Raw genomic sequence first — 20,445 nt, 5'->3', positions numbered from 1 at the left:
TTTTTGATCAAACTACTCTCGTACCCTGTTTTATGAGTCCTATCAGTACGTTCTGCTCACATAAAATTCACACTGCTTATGTACACATGCCTTCAACTAGAAATTTAGTAATTCTTTTCATTGGTATGGTGTTCAAATGTTTCATACCCTAAGCTTGTCACCATCAGGCAGTGGGTGTCTCCAAGTTGAGTTTCACCTCCTTCGGTCTTTTCTCTTCCTCTGTTTTTGATTTTGCACCTGTGAAGGGCAACTACCCTGTTGTGAGCATCAAGAGAACCTCCTTACATCTTTTTTTCAAAGGGAATGCATCTGAGCATCTCTGACCATTCACGCAGCAAAGCAAACCCACGCCTGTATTGGCTCTACTGTTACAGCACCTCACCTGTCTATTTCTCTCGTCGTTTATCCTGGATATCTGTATTTTCTTGCGCCCCATCTCGTCCAAATCTGTGGCTCACAGGATTAATCAGGACGGATCTGTCTGTCTATATCTTGGATGGGGGGAACACGCCTTCTTGAAGTACTGCTTGTCCTCTGTTCAACTCTCTGAAGCAAGAAACACGGGAAATAACAATGAAAACATGAGCATCCACACTAAGATGTTTACGCTCAACTTGACTTGTCATTCCAGTTAAGAGGTAAACAAGCAACTATATAAGCAGTCATGTATAATTATGTACAGCGTATACGCATCACCGAACTTGGGCTTGTACAATGAATGACTGTGTCAAATTATCTGCATGTAGCACCACTTTTGAAGTGACAGTTAAATACCAGTAACTGTCAACATCACCAAAAACAGCTCCTACTCACACATAGGTGGCAGTTTCAGAACGAAATACACATATATATATATCTATCACATGGGTACGTACAAGATGCTTCAATGACCACCCATTCATGTGAGTTAAGCCCTTTTCACACGACGACAAAAAAACTCGCAAGGCTTGAGACACTATTTCGGAGCGGGAATTGTTTACTTTTAAAACCGTGATCATGTCCTTTCACACGGCACCGTGTAACATTTCGCAAGCATTCCTTGAGACATGAGTGCTTATTCCGCGGGTTGCCAGTGAACTCCACACTTACTGAGCGCAAATACTGCTAGTACCAGCGTAATGCGCCTCTCCAAAGATTGGAGAGCATCGATGAAAAATGGCTGACGGTACATCGGCAGAGTCAAATTTGCAGATGAAAAAAGTTCTCCCGAAACCGATGTTTCGGGGAGTACCAAGAAGCAGAAAAGTTCCAAGAAGGGTTGGAAGTATGATGAGACTCTCAGCCTTTTAACTGTCATGGAAACGTTGCGATAAAGGCGAAAATGGATGACGTGGTCCAAAATAGCCACGCGTGGTGGGAAGTTGCAGAAGGTATTCCCGATTGCACTGGCGAGCAGTGCCACGATCGCTGGACATACCTGGAACGATGCTACTGAGAAGGGTATCAGAGTTAAAGGGCGCGCGCATGCTGTGTGGGGTTGCAGGTCACTACGCATGCGCACTGTGTAGGTTATCGCAGGGGACGTTGTACAGTAAACAGAGCGTCCATTCACACGACCGTTTCTCATGGGTTGCTCGAGAAATCTTCCATAAGCGGAAGATTTTGTTGTAGGTCCAGACCTCCTCCAAAATATTTCAAGGATTCACCAGGAATGCTTGTCACTCTCAAGCATTGGCGACCTTTCACACGATATCCCTTTTGTAAGATTTCTCAAGCATGAGAAAATGTTTTTGTTTTTTTGACGTCAAGTCTTTTTGTCATCATGTGAAAAGGGCTTTAGCATACATGTACATGATTACATCCTACATGTGCAGGACATTGCAATTGAAACGCAACCCCATGAAAATAACCTAGCAAAATTGTATATCCAGCAAGAAATGAGACCGAGGGGTATCCCCCCAACATGTCCAATCACTATACACTTTCTAGACTGTTGTTATCTAACACATCCCCCAGATGTCTGAAAACAATTCCTCAGAGTCCAGTGAAACAATGACCAACACGCGGCATGAGGAGGTTCTCTCTGTCCCATATCTTGCTTCACATGCAAAATTATGAAAAGAATCCCCATTCACATGCAAATTTCCTACTTGTGAAGAAAGCTGTGAAGATTTTCCAACTTGGGGAAATTTTCCCACTTGTGAAAAAAAAAAAGCAGTGAAAAATTTTCTCCAAAAGGAGTGAACATTTTCCCACTGGTGTAAAAAGATGTAAAATGTTCTCCCTTGTGATATAAGTTGTGAATTTCCTCTTCACAGAGGGGAAGAAATTGTAAACATTTTTGCCACTGGAGGGAAAATTTGTCACAATTGTGAAATGAATATTCATTTTCCTGGATGGGAAAAGTGTGAAAATTGGTCCCCCTTTTGAGGTTAACTTTCATTTGCAACTTACTGCACATAGAGAGAAACGCCTACATGTACTCATTTTTGCGCCCACTTAATATAAGTTTCACTTTCTCTGTCTGCCAGTACAAATATGGTATTGTTATTGTTACAACCAGACAATGTGCAATAAGTTCCCACTGGCGAACACGGCCACTTCCATTGAAACCTATTCACATGTTCCCTTGACAACTTGCAACTTCTTTTTTTTTTCTGATTTCTCAATCCTGGCACTCAATACAAGTTGTTCTCCCATCTACCAAAGACACGTCAAGCTGTACTGAAGCACATGTTCTGGTACATGTACATGAATGCCAAGGTTCAAGTATAACATCCTGACTTTGCAACCTACAGAGCAATCTGTAAACGGCATGACTTTGTCAACCAGCCTTTGATACTATCTGCTCCTGGAAGGTCAACAGGATACAACATGCTGTGATTAGTTTTGGCGCTTAAACTGCATACATGAACATGTATCACAAGTGCATGGACCAGTACGTGTAGCAAGATCTACATGTAAATGTATGCAAAAAAGTGGGTGATAACATGAATATTCAGTACTGCAGTGTGGAAAATCTGCTCCCCTAGTGCATAAAAAATAGTTCTGAATCAATGAAAATTTTTGGCTTATAAATCTATTCAGACTTGTCACTTGTTTGTCTCTGCCGATTCACACACGTAATACAGTTTTACCTTGTACAGAACAGTACTGTTCATAATCCATGGTAAAGATGCTTTCTTTGAATTGTGGGACCAAAACGTACATACATGTACTAGTGCCGGTACATGTACAGGTATGTTGCATTGTGAGGACCTCGAATGCTGGGAGTAACACACAAAAGTCCCACATATAACAACTCTGATTATTGTGAGGACCTCGAATGCTGGGAGTAACACACAAAAGTCCCACATATAACAACTCTGATTATTGTGAGGACCTCGAATGCTGGGAGTAACACACAAAAGTCCCACATATAACAACTCTGATTATTGTGAGGACCTCGAATGTTGGGAGTAACACACAAAAGTCCCACATGTAACAACTCTGATTATTGTGAGGACCTCGAATGCTGGGAGTAACACACAAAAGTCCCACATATAACAACTCTGATTATTGTGAGGACCTCGAATGCTGGGAGTAACACACAAAAGTCCCACATATAACAACTCTGATTATCCCGATAACGAGAATTTTGGCAGGGTATGCAAAACTCCGACCCCACAAATGCCCGACATGTACTCATTCTCCAGACTCCTGCATACCTGTGCATACATGTACCGGTACCGGTAAGAGGCTGCTTCCACATTCAGAGACACCCCACCTCCACAATGTGAACACGTACGGGATGAGGCTCGAGGGGTACTGATAAAGTTCCCAGACAACCTCATCACAAACATCAACCCATCTGTGCACTGTATGTCTACAGTATGTACATGTACAGTGTCCACACCATGCAGCCCCCACACAGACAGTGCACACTGCTTTGTCCCAGGCTCACGGGCACCACGCAGGGAAGGGAACCCGCCAGTTATTTTTCCAGGAAGTTTGAGTCTGGTGGAGGAGAAATGAATGTATGGTAAACAACCTGTTATTCTCGTGACGTGAAAACACAGACTCGACGTGGCCACCTGAAAAACACGGGGAGAGATAGGCAGATGGGGGGAAACCAATTTAATAGGGGGATCAGGCACACTTTTCCCCAAGGCCCACGTGCATACATGTACATGTACTTGTACATGTATGTTAACTTCACAATGTGCAAGTTGCGCACATTCTACTTTCTAGGGCATGACAAGGAGCAAAGCAGGAAGTTTTGACTGGTGGGAACATTAGACTGAGTACACGTACATGTAGGCATACCCCATACCAGTCTAATCATGTACCTACATTGTAGCACATTGTTATTGAACAGACACACTGGTATGTATTTAGTGTACATGTACTTCTAACAGTGTAATAGTCCATATGAGTGTATGCTATGCATGAATGTACATGTACCGTATCATGATTCAACACAAACTGGAACCAACCAACAACTGGTACCAACAAAGACACAATAAAAGTACACTGCATGTCCATATATATGTATACATGTACGGACTATACATTGTACATGTTGATTGCTTCAGCACTATGTCACATCATCGAACAATTCTGAAAAGAACACACAGTATGAAAGCTTGTCATAGTATAAGTTGTCTCCTGGTTTGGTGAGAACAGACACTGGATGGTACCGGTAACTGTCAGAGATAGTACCAGTAGCAAGTCAATTTTTGCATGTCTAAGCGGAGTCAAAAGTCAATGGGTCCAGCCAAAAGTCATTTGATCACAGGTCAAGTCAAGTCACAAGTCAATTTGGTCCAAACATAAGCAAGTCACGAGTCTTTTTGTCCAAGTACGAGCCATTTCTCGCAATGTGTGCAGACAAGACTGAAGTAGAAGTCCCAAGTCGAACAAAGTCCTACGCTGATTTTTTCCAGAGTGCGGGCCTAATTTAAAACTTTAATGGGTTCAATTGAGTAGTTTGCTAACTTGCAGTTTTTGGTAACAAGTCATAATGCTTAAGTCCTAAGTCACGTCACAGTTTGCGAGTCAAAGTCACAAGAATAGCGACTTGAGTCTGATTTGCATCCAAGTCAAGTGACTCAAGCCTACCACGCTGTAAATTGTTGACTTCTAAAACTGAAAAGCATTGATGAAAGGACTTTCTACTGGGGGTGAGGATGGAAACACTTCCCGTTTTTGCCACTTTCAATGAAAGTACATGTGGCTGCTAATAGGTCTTGTTTATATTGTAACACATAGTTGTCTGCATGAAAACACATTGAACTACATGTACATGTAAGTGTCCTTTCAACATATTTTTACCTCTTTTGAATATTTTTTTGTTTTGCATAGTGAACATCGAATATAAATACTTATACGGCAAAGAATTTTATTTTAAAAAAATTTCACGAGTAGGTAGAATTGAAATGTATTTAACTGTTATTTCCACTGTTTAATTTCAAACTTCAACATAACAATTTATGTCTACGTAGTAATACATGTATTTGACAGTACCAAAGCTTGAATGTCCATAATTCTCAGCTAGTTAACCAAATTCGACATTCCAAACCATCTGGCCAAGATACCGGTACATGTACAAGTACAGAGCATGAACAGTACTAACCCACCGCCATCTCACTACACGGTTCTCTCATGGAAGGTTTGGTGTACCACTCGGAAATCTTCTATGAAGACTACCCTGCCATTATCAGAAGTACCAGTGCATGTACAGCTCAGCGTGCTCTAAAAATACACAAGTACAGTGTACATTAGTTTGCATTTATGGCCATCGACTCGTACTGGGAGAAGGCGAAGCGAGAGGAGAAGTCTGCCAACGGCTATAATTAAAATAAATTCTAAAATTAGAAAGGGGTTTCCCCGGTCACATGGATGAGTTGGTGAGTGGGCAGGCCAGATTCCTGTTACGCATTTTGCTTTTTGTCTTTTCTTTTTTCAAATGTGCATGTTAGGAAAGTGAAGTTTTGGTTCCTCCTCTTTTTTCCTTTGAAATGATTCGAACGTAGTGGTTACGAAATGTCAGTTGGAACGGATCTACAGATTTCACTTCATATCGTCATTTAAGTTGAGAGATTTCCTCTGAAACAAAATGGGGGAGGGGCTAGCTCTGACAGGAAGTGGTTCTGGCGTCACTGACTCCATATCCTCTTCCATGAAACTGAAATTAGAAAGCAAACATCTTGGATAATGACACAAATTAAGGCCAGGAACCAAATAAATGTGTTTCCGACCTGATTGATTGAACTGCAGGTGCTGAACCCAGCATGTCCTGGGTACAAGGTAGACATTACTCCCCCCTCCCTCCAGTAGACACATGTACCTGAGTAACTTTTGATATGAACAGTGTACCAGTACATGCTCATTCTATAACTCTGGGGTCCAAAAGTGTGACATTTTTGCATACCTGTTTCTGAGTTACACCTTGCATTATGCACATGTACTAGAATCTCATTGCTGACATGGAATAATCATTAAAATTTAACTCCATGGGACGTAACATGACAGACATGACAATCTGATAATCTATGCCACATGTACATGTACATGTAGATACTTCAGACAATTAAAACTACATGAAAATAAACATGTCAAACATGGGTATTGGCAATGCACATGTATGTAAATTAGCTACATTGTACCTTCCAGATGCAGTGTACCGGTAGCTACGTGAAGTTGGTAATTAATGTATTAATGAATGCACTGAATATACTTTGTGAATATACATTGTATATTCTTCAGAGAATCTTGGGGTTACTTTCACATGTCGTTACATGTGATTTCAGATTTAAAAAAAAAAAGAAAGAAAGAACATGCCGCATCTGTTGAAATTCCACACGGTGAAAAGCTGGATCAGTTCACTCTAATCTGCTTTGCCCAAGCACTGAACAGAGATTGGTTTCATCGGTTCAGCACACGCTGCAATGACAACAATGTGGGAGGCCACACAGCTGGCCAATGGCGGGCGTGTGTCGGTGTGTTCTGGCAGGAATTCCACAGGCTTTTATCAATATATGTGTGTTTCCTGCCATTAGATCTTGCTTCTCCCAACAGTCCCGCACGCGTCTGATGACTGGGACCTGAATTTCTTTCTCCCGAAATGCGCTGAGCTTTGACTTTGAGAATGTGGAGAATGAAAATCAGTCGCAATTGGAAGTTAAAAATTGGAATTTCAATGTCTGGCACTCCCGTAATTGTTTCCAAACACTCTTAGCAAGTCTGGACCTATCTTACACACCTCCCCCCCCTCACCCCAGGCTCCAGTGCACGCCTGAATATGGCCACATGCCAATCTATGCACGCAACTAGCCTCATATGGGGGGTGACTATAAATGAACAGGGTCCTTTCCTCTTCAATTGTTTTCATTCTTTTCCATGCAATGCTGAGAGCCCACACAATCAACAGCTTCCGTATGGACGATTCAGTGAATATATGCATTTACATGTATAAGGTGCAACTGCACGACAAAGGCAAAATGTCAAATGTACATGTAGACGCAAAATTCATTTTTAAAGGAATGTCCAAGAATTGTTCATCTTTGCAAATAAAAATATTTTTGAAATTTATTCACAAATTTTGTACTCATACTCTCCATCACAGACGCTTCTGCCTGTGTACAGTACGTGTACTGGTACCTGCCAACCAAACACAAACTTGAAATAACTCAACCAACGTATGGCAGTACACACAAAACAATATCACTGGTGCAAAAATCATCGAACGTCCAATTTTGAAGTAGCCACTACCAGTATGTCAGTAACACATCACCCAACAATGGGTCAGCATTGATCCCCATCGATCCCTTGGGTCTCAAGGCAGTTTGCCACTGGTCATTTGGATGGTTCACTTGGCCAGAGTCCAATGACCACTGAAGCGAGCGTCTAACAATAGCCGGCCTTGTTCCAACACAAACACATTACAAGTGCTATAGACCATAATGAGACAGGTATAGGCCCTGTACAGGTGAATTCCTGGAAATGCCCTTCAATGTCCTGGTGCACACAGGCTCCTTGTCTGTATACATACCAGCTTTAATCATTATCCCGTAGATTTCACAACAGACTTTATTCACAAGGAAGCCATTTCTGATCAGGAGTGTTCCCTGAATCTATTTAACGTTTGTAGACTGTAGAATGGGATGGTGCCAGTGACCACCCTTTCAAGTTGACGTTTTTCATACATGTACATGTGTAAGCTCAAACATTTTAATAAAAATATGTTTAATCATCAGTTTTCAATTATTTCTCCGAGTACACAGGAATTAACTTATGGTGTAATTTTATTTTACTGCTTCCATTTCTACTCTTTCATTTTCAAAATGAAATGTTCGATGTGACTGACTCCGATAATAAAGTCTACTGCTTGCCCTAAGGGCCATTTGATTTACAATGTACATGTACCGTATCCCGACAGAACCACGACCCACTTCTGAGGAAGGGTGGGATGGGGGTGGGGTGGGGTAGGATGGGGGTGGGGTGGGGTTGGGGGTTAAGTGGGACATTTTGGTTCCAAAACTTGTGGTTGTATGTATAGCTTATCTATTCTTCATAAAAAAGTACCAGTACTTTGGGGAAGGAGATTGGAATGTTAATTCACTCCTTCCACACAGGTACATGTACATGTACTGATACATGTACATGTACATCCTGTGTCCATAACTGCAGGCTTTACTCTCCCGAGGCAAGCTCTACTTTACCAAGACAGCCTGAGCAGGTACATGTACATGTTTGATCAGCAACAGTGCGACCAGTGAGTCAATACGAACAAAATCGACTGGTTTTTAACTTCTGTTGTTGTTTGTGGGCCAGACCTTATTTGGGCTCATTTGTCACCTTGGTTCTGAGAATTCATCGCCAATACTTCCATATGCTACATGTACATGTAGTATATATGTGTACCGTTACATGTTCATGTGCAAGTTCAAATTCAGGTTTTCTGGGTATAGCACAAGGATATATCAGATTACTCCCTAATAGAGTAGCGAAGTGTGACGTCACTGTAAAACAGAACGTGCAGCACAACGGAATGGATTACGGTACGCGTGCGTGTTGGTTCATGCACTGGTTCTAGTACAAATGCCTTTTACACACATACCAATTGTGCAGGTGACGTATTCGCTCCGGTACTCTGTAAGTACACAAACAATTACGTTCATGCATTCCCGTAATATGCATGTTTACTGGTACATACATGTAAATGCCAGAAAAAGACGTGCATTTACACATATTACCACGTGAAAACGTCTAGGGAACAGTTCTACAGCCACTATACCAGCACTGCAGGAGAATGACCAATGACCAATGACCTATGGTACATGTACATGAAGAAGACGCCAACACACAATTTCAGCTTTTCATGCACATTGCCCATGATCCGCCACGTCTGGAACACGTACAAGTGCAGGTGCGTAACTTCCCAAAGAACGTTTCCATGTGGCATAAACTTGGTTCTCAATGTGTTGACAGCATTTGTGTTTCAAATACACCTGACCTGATGGCCCATGTATCACGGGATGTCCAATCAGTTATCCCGTACAGCAACACCGGTACATGTATGACTGAAAGCAGATTTGTGGCAGGAGCCAAGTTTCCATATCCGCATATAATGCAAACTGGCCAGATTAAATGAAGTCATTTTAATTTTGTGGCTAGTCTGGTTAGGGTATGATCAGCATGTACGTGGCACACCAACCGCACCTACTCACAGGAAGAGCTTATGATAAAAATGATCCCTCTACCATCACCGATAGAGTGTTATCTTGACAATAAATAAGGAACACCTGCACACTGGTTAAACGGTCAATTAGAAATAAATAAACTCACTGGTGACTAAATTCAGCCAACTTGTTTACAGCGACAAGCACATGTGCATGTCCTGGTACCAATGGCTGAGTTCGGGCGGCTTGTTCCGGTATGTTCACCAACAGCTCGATTTGTTGTTCGTGGGTCGGCCGCTCGAACGCCGGGAACAAACAACCCGTTATTGCATGCAACATGCAACATGGCGGCATCTATATGTTATTCAAGAGTTACATGTAAGGTTTGGATGGGCTGTATTCTTTTCTATATAAACAGGAACATTCATTTCTGTGTTACGGAAAATAATTAATGTTAATTTTGCAAAACTTCCCATTGTCTACATGGTCTATGGATTTGGGAGCCCTCTCTCTACATGTACTTTTTGCAGCTGTTCAAAAATCAAAATCTCACGAGTTTTTCCGTGTGTTCCTGTAAAACCCTGACGAGGAGGTGGTGTGTGATCCTGTTCCGAGAACAGTGTTCTTAAGTCGTGTTCCCGCTGTTCGAGCGCGAGAACAAGAAACCCATGTCAAGAACAGGCCGCCCGAACTCGACCATAGGGTCAATAGGAGACGATCAGTGGAATTGGCCAGTTGGAAAATGGATTCTGTTCGACACAAAGTTTCTCCATTCAAAATGGCCATTGTACCATGTAAAATTAGACCTTTTTTTGCTATGGCTTCCCAAGTTTGGAGAACAGTTTGAAACACCACACTAGTACATGTAGGCTTGTAAAAGTGTGAAACTTCCGTACACTTGAAACCATGACTCCAAATTGAACAAATACAAGGCAGAGCAAAACATGGTGTATTCATTCAACATTAGACACGTGGAAAAAAAATCTCTGCAAGGGTTCGTTAACGTCTGACGAATGCTTTGTCCTTCTGCTCATTCAAATGCTGTCAGGCACAATGCAGAGGCAAAAAATGCATTGTACCTGTATTTGTCTGCTTTCATGGCAACACATAGAACATGTGTAACAAAGACTAACAGATTGCCATGGTTTTTCCAGTTTATTTCAAACTGAAGGTTCCAAGTTCTTTTCACAGTGATTTATTATTGAACACCTATGGTATTTCACCTTTCATTCTGTGCACATACTCTGAAACAGAACCAAACAAAAGACCAGCAGGCCTTGATCATTATTATTAAGTCTAAAAGCTCACTGTGTTGTGAACATGCTACAAAATATGATGAGGTCCCTTATATTAGAAACACTGTCTCTCGTCCAGTTCATTAAATTAAAATTGGCTGGGTAAAAAACATGAAAATTTCTTCCAATGTTTTATTTATCATTCTACAAGGTGAGAGTGCTAAAATGACACTGTAAAGGGCGGTTTATCCTTACTCCAAATAAAGTTTTTGACTAACAAATAAATGATTAAGTTACCTCTTACCAAGTGCTACACGGCAACATATGTTTCCTATTCACAGTATTCAGAAAAAACTCAACAGAGCGACACAGCAGGCCAAAGATCTCCTGTGCAAAGGGCAGATATTCACCAATGGTGCTTTTCCAAGAACACTGGGACACTCCACGGGAGACTGCCATCCATAACAATGACATTTGATATCATCGAGAAGTGCTGCTTTTCCAAGTTTCAACAAAAAAAGTTAAAATCTCAGAAAGTGTTACGGTAACGGAGTAAGCAGCAAGTTTAATTCTGGTCTCAGTGGGAAATTTTGTTCACTGAAAACGTTATGGATACTCTACACTTGACATGTACATGTATGTGTGTAAATATCCCACTAGTAGTAGGTCTGCAGACTTTCCATGTTGACAAAGACAGCACACCAAGCAGAGCAATCCCCACTGGGCTAAGGATTCTGCGAACTCAGAGAACCCCATCTCACCCATATGGTATAAATGCTTGGCCTTAGAAGAACAGGGACCACTTCCGAAAAGCAGGAACTGCAGCCGGAAAACACATTGCATGACACTAAACTACAGAGTACAAGAGGAAAACGCCACTCACCTATAAACATGCACGGTGGATGTGGCACGGACTTGTATGGAAAGCAGTGTTTCAAGGAAATATACCACTCCGACTAGATAATAGTTTACATGGGCATGGCATGGATTGTTGAACATATATGGTACATAATTCTCCGATAGTACATGTACATACATGCACATACATGTACATGCGGCATTATACCCTAACAGGGATCCCCCTAAATGTCAGTGCAATTTTTTGGCATGAGGGAGTTTGATAACAGATTTCAGACTCTCTTGCACATAGTGAGACATCACGCTAGCAGACAGTGTATTGTTTTTCCTTGTTCACTTCTAAATTTTCCATATTCACAGGAATCTTTTGTAAACTTCAACTGAAAGTGTACAAGAAAAAGAACATGCACAATGTGCAGTACAAGCACACATGTACTGTACATATACGTCATGACCACACATTCACACGCATGAAATACAGTTTTGGTGCATTTGACGTTAGTGTGTCAGGTATAAGTTGCTTGATGCTGAACTGCAATAACCATAGTACATGTACATGTTGTAATGGCATACTTCACTTTACATGAACATAAAAAGGACTCAAATTACTGAAACTTCTTCAAAAAGGATTAAAAATGAATTCACTATCAATATGCTGCCGATGAGTTGAAAGGAGTTTACTACATGTGTCGACTTCTCAGGTCAACTGACACGGTTTGTAATACAGTAAATTTTGGTTACATTCTGAGTGTGTACAAATGTAACTCTCTTTCACACTCGTTATATATGTACATGTACAGTACGTACATGTATATGTTCGGACAACTTTCATCTTCCCAGCACAACTAACCTTATTCAACAAAAAATGGCTGTCTTATCCATTGCACTTGTCTACATTGCTCTAATCAGCACCACAGAATGTACGTACTTGAACTTGATGGGCCGACGTGATTCAGAAAATAAGAACTGGCGAGCTGCTGCGTGATACAGATCTCGGACGGCCAGATGTATTTATAAACTCCTGAGCTGGCAGAGTTACTATCTTGAGTGCCGACAAGGAGACAAGATATCATTTACCACTTGGAGTGAGGGGCTGTCAACATTGGTACGTTGTCTGGCTCTTGGATGTCCTCATGTGCTCCATTCCAGCATGTTATCACCGTGTTCCCGGGCAAGTTTCCTTTGCTCTGCCTAGCAGTTGTACACACAGCAGTAGTAAATGCACAACTGCAGTGAATGCAGCAAATGTTACGGAGTTCCTAAAAAACAGTGAGTGTGTGTGTGTACCCGACTGTACTATGCTATTTGTTACACACTCTACATGTACATGTACATTATATGCATGCGTCTCACGGAAACTGTGCTGCTGCATGAATGCAATCAGCTCTCTTGTGTGCAACACAGTAATCCAGTGAGTGCCCGAGTCACACGCAATGATGTCAAACACCCGGCTACCTCATGAATAATTCATGGCGGCGGGCACCACCGTGCACTAGCTGCATGAATTCATCCTATCCAGGGAGCCAAATGTCAGGCTTGTTGGTTGGTGGCGGGTTGTATGTACCTGTATGCATGCTCTCTTGACTCACTGACCAATGTACGTCAAAGCATGGCTGGCCACTGATTCAGTAGCTACTGTACTGTCTGGAGAGACACCATGAGTTGTGAAAACTTGCCACAAGCTGAGTCCTCATGCTTACAGTAATCACCTGAATACGTACAATCTACTTTTAGGTGTACTTATACACTTCTCAAATACGCTCCAAGGTATACATATATGTACATGTACAAGTTTGTCATTGTTCAGTAATTCATAAGTGAACATGTCTGCATACAGCTATTTGAGTGTTCATGGGGGAGGGGTGTAGTACCCAGTTCTTGTCACCCCCTTCGTTTTACAGTGGAACATCCCAAAGCACAAGATTATATGGTGCAAAGCATGTGCCTATGTACATGTACATGTATGTACTGGTGCATGTACAGTTTTTATTGTATTGTACATTTGTACATGAAGCATCAAGAGCCTGCATAGGAAACTGATGATTTTCACTGAAGTCTTCTGCAAGGGTCAGTGATTCTGAAATGTGACACGGAGTGCGTGTATGTGATATTTGACTAGTAACGGAACTGCAACCAATTTCCTGAAAACTGTGAGCAGTGAAGCATCATCCATACACAGTGCGCTGCCCTGCACTGTATGCCCAAGGATTATCCACACACATGCAGGTCTTCACACTAAAAAGTACTATAATTGTCGTACACACGCATTGTGTGTACATGTTCAATGAGTTAAATCTTTTTCATTCATCTGTAATCCAGTACACTGCCTTCAATCGCCAAGTTTCATACAGTCGGTCCTGATCAAAAGCTAAACAAAATTCAGTGATGTTCAACAGGCATAACGTTTTTTTCTTTGGGGGGGCTGCACTGCATTATGCACTTCATGCCAGGGGGGTAGACTTTTCCAGAAAGCAACAATCACCCTTCTGATGACAGGTTTTATAGGTGTTGGGCGCAAACAGTCAATCTACGTAATTACTCAATCTTGCTATACAGTATGTATTGGTAGGTTAGTTCATGTAAATACTAATGCATTTTCTTGCTACCGTAATGTTGTGGAAGACAGTTTTGTAAAAAAGACATGCAATGTTTTAAAAAGAGACATTCAGTTGGAGATTTCATACGGGATTGACTGATGATGTAACACAATCATGACAATTGCATGAATGTGCTATATATTGTAACTAGACGGATCGCGCCCAAGTACAACATACATGTACTTGCTCTTCCCATCTAGCAAGGAGTAACAAAAGTAACTTCACAAAGTTGGAGATTATTGCTCAAGCAGCCATTCGGACCCAAGCCCTCCTATTTGTCAGCAGAGACAATATAATGAATGGTAATACCCATGCTTGGAAGAGATGCACATGGTGAGCAAAGTGAAAACAATTACACACATGTGGGATACAATGGCCAGCACTGCCACCGCCAGACCAAAGTAAATAGATGGAGAGAGGTACATAAACCACCAAATTGCCAACTGACCACACTGAGAGTGTAGCCAGGTATCCTACATGTACCCCTTGGTATCTGGGGCTTGTATGTACAATGCAGATGGTTTTCAGGGACAAGATACTTGCACACACAAGGCACAAGTCCGTCAATGCAGAACCTCATAAACTTTATCAAGCTGTTTGGACTGTTAGATGAATATTTTCTGGTTTTCCTCAGATATCACGTCGCGTTGAAGTGAAAGCAGAGGTACTTTGTTCACAAATAGTTTTGTGGAAGGAACCACCTTTTGTGTTTAAATACGGAATCAGGAATCCCATCACTTAAACAAACTCCGGACTGCTATTTTTAGCAGGTCACACTCTGCCCATCACTCGCCTGACCCGAGCATGCCAACCTGATGCTGATAGCAATGACCAAGACTATGTAGCTGATAACAAGCACCAACTGTGATTTCTGTTGGTGCCCAGAGATCATCCGACTAAATGACCGAGGTTTGCGTGCCCCAGGACTGACTAATGCTTGCAAATTGTTGGCAGTTTTTTTTTTTTTTTTTTGCTCTTTAACCCGGAGATCACTTACATAAATGAAGATATCAGCAGTAATTAAAAAGAAGAAAAAAACTGCATACATGGACACGTATGCAGGCCCTCAGTCACGGCATATGTGATACGTGACTGTATCCCACAAAACGGGTCTTCAACAGAAGCCACTTGGTTTTTTTATTGGGGGGGGGTTTATTGCTTAAATATTACTTGGAGCATAATGAAATCTTTGATTTGGTTTGTCTCTTAGTTGGCCATCCCGATGAACATTGAGGTGATATAAAATGTCCAGTAAACACAGCTCTTCTACTGGTACTCTAGTTGTTATCTACAGACTCATAAAAAAGGGACCTGAATTCGGATCACAAATGCAATACGTCAAGACTACGAGTGACAACTAAAAAAGGTAAAAGACAACAGATTGGCATTTGCCGTTACCGGCAAACACATCATCCACGTACACGTCTAGACCAACCATTCTGTCAGTACATATACTCGTCTGTGTGGGCCTTTCTTACGTAACACTGCCCAACAAGCAGGGTGAAGTTTACTGTGAACAAAATCACAGAGCTGTCTAAAATTAAAGCCCCAAAAGTACTGGTACATTGCGTATACATTTACTGCTGACATCATTTCCCACATACACCTGTTTGATCAAGTGATAATCCACAGCCATCATCCATATACATGCAACTCTGAAGGTCTACCCTTGTATTACCATACACAATTTCACAGGACCCACACGATTTGGCCATCGTTGGTGATTAATCCTTTTGACATTTCTCTCCAGCACGGCTTCAGAAGCCACAAGATCTCCACTGAGAGAGCTTCCTTTTTTCCCTCCTGAGACACCCACGACCACCAGTGCATGTACAGTGTAGCTCTCCCATGGGTAACAAGTCCCCTCGGCCTGTGATTTTCACTCAGTGGGGATGCGTCAACCACAGGCATACAGTTTTCTCAACACAGCGGGAAAGATCAGCAATTATAACAGAACCAGTTGCTTCTGATTTGCTGATACAGTAGTTACAGGTACCGGTACATCTACTGAATGATGACGTCTAATGATATGTCTACTGAAATTAGTATCCTCCCATTTCTGATGCATAAATAACTGCTTAACTGAGCAGGTTTTCATACCCTGAATTCACAGTTTTTTGCTACTACGCTACAAATTATGAACTGAACCATCTAAAATATATTTTCCTAAATACCCTATCGTGCCATACATCTTTATAATAATGTACATGTCAGTGCTTGAAATTGCTCCCCTGATGGACCAGGAAACTTTATGTAAAACTATTATAAGTGCCTGAATCATTCAAAGACAATGCACAAATTGTTGTTTGAATCATCAAGAGGGGTGGAGTTTGGGTTGGGCAGGTACCGGTAACACTGCTTATGTACACAAGTGCAAAGTTGGTTAGTGAAACATGGTCTGAAATCAGCCTTTAGAATTTGAAAAAAAAAAAGTGGAGTTGTGTTAAGAAGGAATACATTGTGGTACACATGAACATGTACATGTACGGTACATGTAGGTCTCAACACTGACAAAGACAGCCTTTTCTTCTGTGTCTGGTTCCCAACCTTGTTGTTTGGAGACCGCCATGGGGTGTTTATAGAAGCTCTGGTCAAGCAGGCAACACAGCAAGGTGGAACCATATTGGGTAACCAATCAAGGCCTGGCGTTGGTAAAAACGCAACAGGTTCCTAGGATAATGGAATTCATTTGATACACCCCCAAAACCAAAAACCGGTATGGTGATGACTTTTAAATGAAGGGCAGAAAAACCTGACTTACATGTGAATTATTTCAGTGGGTTTAAAAGCACTTCGGCAAAGCAACCCCTCTTCACTTTAGTACTACATACCGGTACATGTATGGATCAATTAAAATCTCCATCGATTTTGGGATGGTAACAACACGGCAAGTTTACATGCACTTTTAAAAATTCCAAATTTGACAGGTTGGGGCTCTTCTACCGAGTACACTGTACGAGGAGGGTTTTACAGTATGTAAATCTGAGAGTGTACACTAAACTCATGTCAGCACTCATGTCTTTTTATCAGGTGCAAATCGGCACATTGTATTACTACATTCAGTATGTTGTACATGTACACTGTACAAGTCAAAAAAATGTACACAAAATCGCTGATGGAACAACTTCCAAAACAATCTGCAAGAAGGGGTAAAGTACTTGGGATTTCTGGACAGCCTTTGTCAAAGCTCTATATGCACGCAAACAACCCAATGACAAACACAGGAACAATCTTATCGTTAATCCCATCAGTTGCACATTCATTCGCATATAACAGAAGGCTGCTGGGGATAAACCTGATCACAGCTGTAGGCAAATAAATGTTTACAGTTTACAGTGGAAGTGATACAGTCCCAATTACTTGCGCTTGGCAGAACGAAAACAGCTCTGCCTGATTGTAGAGATTAAATGGCCATTCAGACAGCTCCGCGCAATCAGAAAAAAAAGGGGGGGTTCCAGGATGGGATTTAATTGGTACATGTACGTGCACTTTGACAAATGCATCAAATGCAGAAACTACAGAAATCTCCAACTTCTAATCTCACTGATAAGCCAGCACAGGTACTGTACAGATACCACCACCAGTACTTTGCGCAATATACCCGGTACATGTATGTTGCGTCCTTCAAAGCATTTCAGGCAACGTTGCAACCAGTAGGCCCACCGTACATACGTGTACATGTACGTACATACTCGTACATGTACATGTCCACAGATGCAAGCTGCGCAAAAACGGGTTGAATCTCCTTACACTTCACAATGTTTGTATACAGTGTATATGCATACTTATAGATCCAACACTGTATGCACATTCTGTAAACGATATTCTCAGAATCCACACAACTTATCTACACGAACGTAACTGCAACAGAACATTTGTAGACAACAGCAACTTCTTTTTCAGATTTGTGTTCGGACTCTATTGCTGAAAAGTGACATAATGCTAATGAACAGCACTGCAAAGGAGTAAATTTAAAACCTAGAAAATGTCAAAAAGCAAGTTTGACAAAGTTAAGAAGAAAAGAACAGATCACAAATTCCTGATGACCAGCCGTTCCACCACAGCAACCCTTTTCTGCAATACTCCACTAATTACATTTTTATGACCACAGGTCTCCAGTAACTACAGTAGTAAAGAAGCACCTGTTAGGACTAATCCTAATAGTCTGCCCGGACTAGTACCGGTATTTGGCACAGGACTGCAAGAAGGTACTACAAAAACTGTTGCAACATCTGCTCCGGCTACCAGCACTTCTATTCTTGTAAACAGGCCATTGCTTTTTATTGCACAGTTTTGAATAATAAGGATAAAAATAAAAGAGGGGATCCCTGAACTACATGTCTCACAGAGGCCACACTGCGGGCACTGACTACCGGTACTTACATGTGTACTGATGTGGCACAGATACTAGACTAGGTGATGGATATTTTGTTAAACCTACAGGTGTACATGTAAGTGTATGGAGTTCCCTGTGAAACGGTGTGATCTCAGAGTGCTAAAGCCATGTGAGCTTTCAGCTTTAAGGTTCACATTGGCAGTAAAACCAGAATTTGAGTTTCTGAAGAAAAAAATCTTCAATGTCCAAGGATCCATAGAAAATAATGTTAACCAGTCAAGGGGACCTTACCTGATCAAGTTTTAATTTTGGTGGAGTTGGAATGCCTGACATTGAATAATGCAAATTTCCTTACACAAGCACGGGCATATTGAACGCCTTTCAAACTCTTTACATTTTTCTTTTTTCATTTCACATGAGCACTGTAAACACAAATCTGTCTGACGCAAAGGACTACACAGCAAGTTAGCCAATGTTCCGTTTTGTCCCATTTGTATCACTGGTACCGTGATATTCTTTAAACAGTGGTACTAGGGTACTAGCAATTATCCCACCACATGCTTGTGCTCTTCTAATGCAAACTGTCAACAACAGTTGCGCATGAAGTTGGTGACGAAACAACATTCCCCTTTAGGGGCTGCCCTACATGTACATACACGTACCTGGTACTAGCACTATGAAATGAACCTCTGTCCTCCAATTCTTCCTTTCATGACAGTCCTCGTCATTGTTTGTTCATCATATCGCTACTGACGAGTAGCCACATTAGCAACAATTTTCACTGCCGGTTATTAATAGCATTGTTGCCATCAAAGATTGTACAATGCAAGGCCGTGAAGTTGAGTGCTTGTTTGCCGAGTACTTAGAGTATAATTTCACCGGTACTTCAACGTCCGAATACTTTGCAAACTGAGGACAAGTCATGGATTTCTGAGTACAAATACCGGGGTACAAGTACTTCAAGCATGGAAATGAGTCCAAGTACATTGTGTTTGAAGTCAGCAAGTACATGTAAGTGTTACTAACATAAGCTAAAAAAAGTATCATTTTTGTAAGCGGTTTTCGACAAATTGCAATCACTTTTTATTCACAATTTGCAGTCCCAAATCAAAAGTGTTTTCCAAGGAAATGTGGTGGTGCACAGCTTACAGACATGAAAGCTTACCGGTAGGTCATTTAATAAAATTAGTAAAATTAGTTTAAAGTCCCGAGCTTTGTACATGTACAATTTTTTAATCAGTACAATTATTTTATCGAGTTTTTTATTTGAGTATAACTACCGTACCTTGATGATCGACTTTAAGTTGGACATGTCGAGTTCAAGTACTTTGCTGCCTGAATAAAAGTACATGTACAATGTATGAGTGCTTTGACATTTGAGTACGAGTGTGAGTATAAGCATCATAAAAAATAGTTCCTGGCTAGAACTTGAGTACAAGCACTTTTGCTCAACAACGTACGGTGGTGCCCAGTACCGGTACATGTAGTAACACTTTATAACATAACTTACATGTAGGATTCCTTTTGCGAATTAAGCTCAATACCAGCAGGATAGGCGGCAGATTCTACCGGTATCCTCGCAAAAATTGCACACTTAACATTCACACGACCAATACTGTTGACACAGTACACAGATTTCACATTGATGCAGACTCTGTGTACTTTTGGAGGTCTTGATCCTTGCGACAAGCACACAGGTATCCCTGTATTTGCGATATCATTGTGATTTCATCAAACGAGACCCGTGTTTTCAACATTCATGTGAATGGGCCTTCGGGCAACATGCATGAATCAAGGTCTTTCAAAACACACTTTAA

The 20,445-nt window shown here is 41.4% G+C and overlaps 1 protein-coding gene and 1 long non-coding RNA gene across 7 annotated transcripts in view; one reads left to right on the top strand and one right to left on the bottom strand.

The window, feature by feature from the left end:
- The window catches only part of LOC110982935 (myocyte-specific enhancer factor 2C-like), a 43,129-nt gene extending 30,218 nt beyond the window's left edge, over positions 1-12,911 (bottom strand). For 2 of the 5 annotated variants that reach the window (XM_022241738.2, XM_087136527.1), the window contains exons 1-2: positions 12,624-12,810; positions 383-546 (exon numbers count right to left, since the gene is read on the bottom strand). In XM_022241738.2, coding sequence (XP_022097430.1) covers positions 383-436 — 54 coding nt within the window. In that variant the 5' untranslated portion in view covers positions 437-546; positions 12,624-12,810. Of the gene's footprint in view, positions 1-382; positions 547-5,554; positions 5,686-12,545 lie in introns of those variants that run through there. The other 3 variants (XM_087136526.1, XM_022241740.2, XM_022241741.2) reach the window with 3 other exon arrangements.
- LOC147799019 (uncharacterized) lies at positions 12,824-18,609 on the top strand. 2 transcript variants are annotated; one of them, XR_015425169.1, is made up of 4 exons: positions 12,824-12,964; positions 15,503-15,658; positions 16,043-16,284; positions 18,404-18,609. It is a non-coding gene; the product is annotated as an uncharacterized LOC147799019 (long non-coding RNA). The 2 variants fall into 2 exon arrangements; XR_015425168.1 differs by lacking the exon at positions 18,404-18,609 and having other exon boundaries at positions 16,043-16,807.
- The last annotated feature ends 1,836 nt before the right edge of the window (positions 18,610-20,445 follow it).

The sequence above is a fragment of the Acanthaster planci genome, linkage group LG05 (genome assembly GCF_054643075.1).
Source record: "Acanthaster planci isolate LZ-2023a linkage group LG05, COTS_SCS, whole genome shotgun sequence".
Lineage (NCBI taxonomy): Eukaryota > Metazoa > Echinodermata > Asteroidea > Valvatida > Acanthasteridae > Acanthaster > Acanthaster planci.
This window is presented reverse-complemented; position numbering and strand designations above follow the sequence as displayed.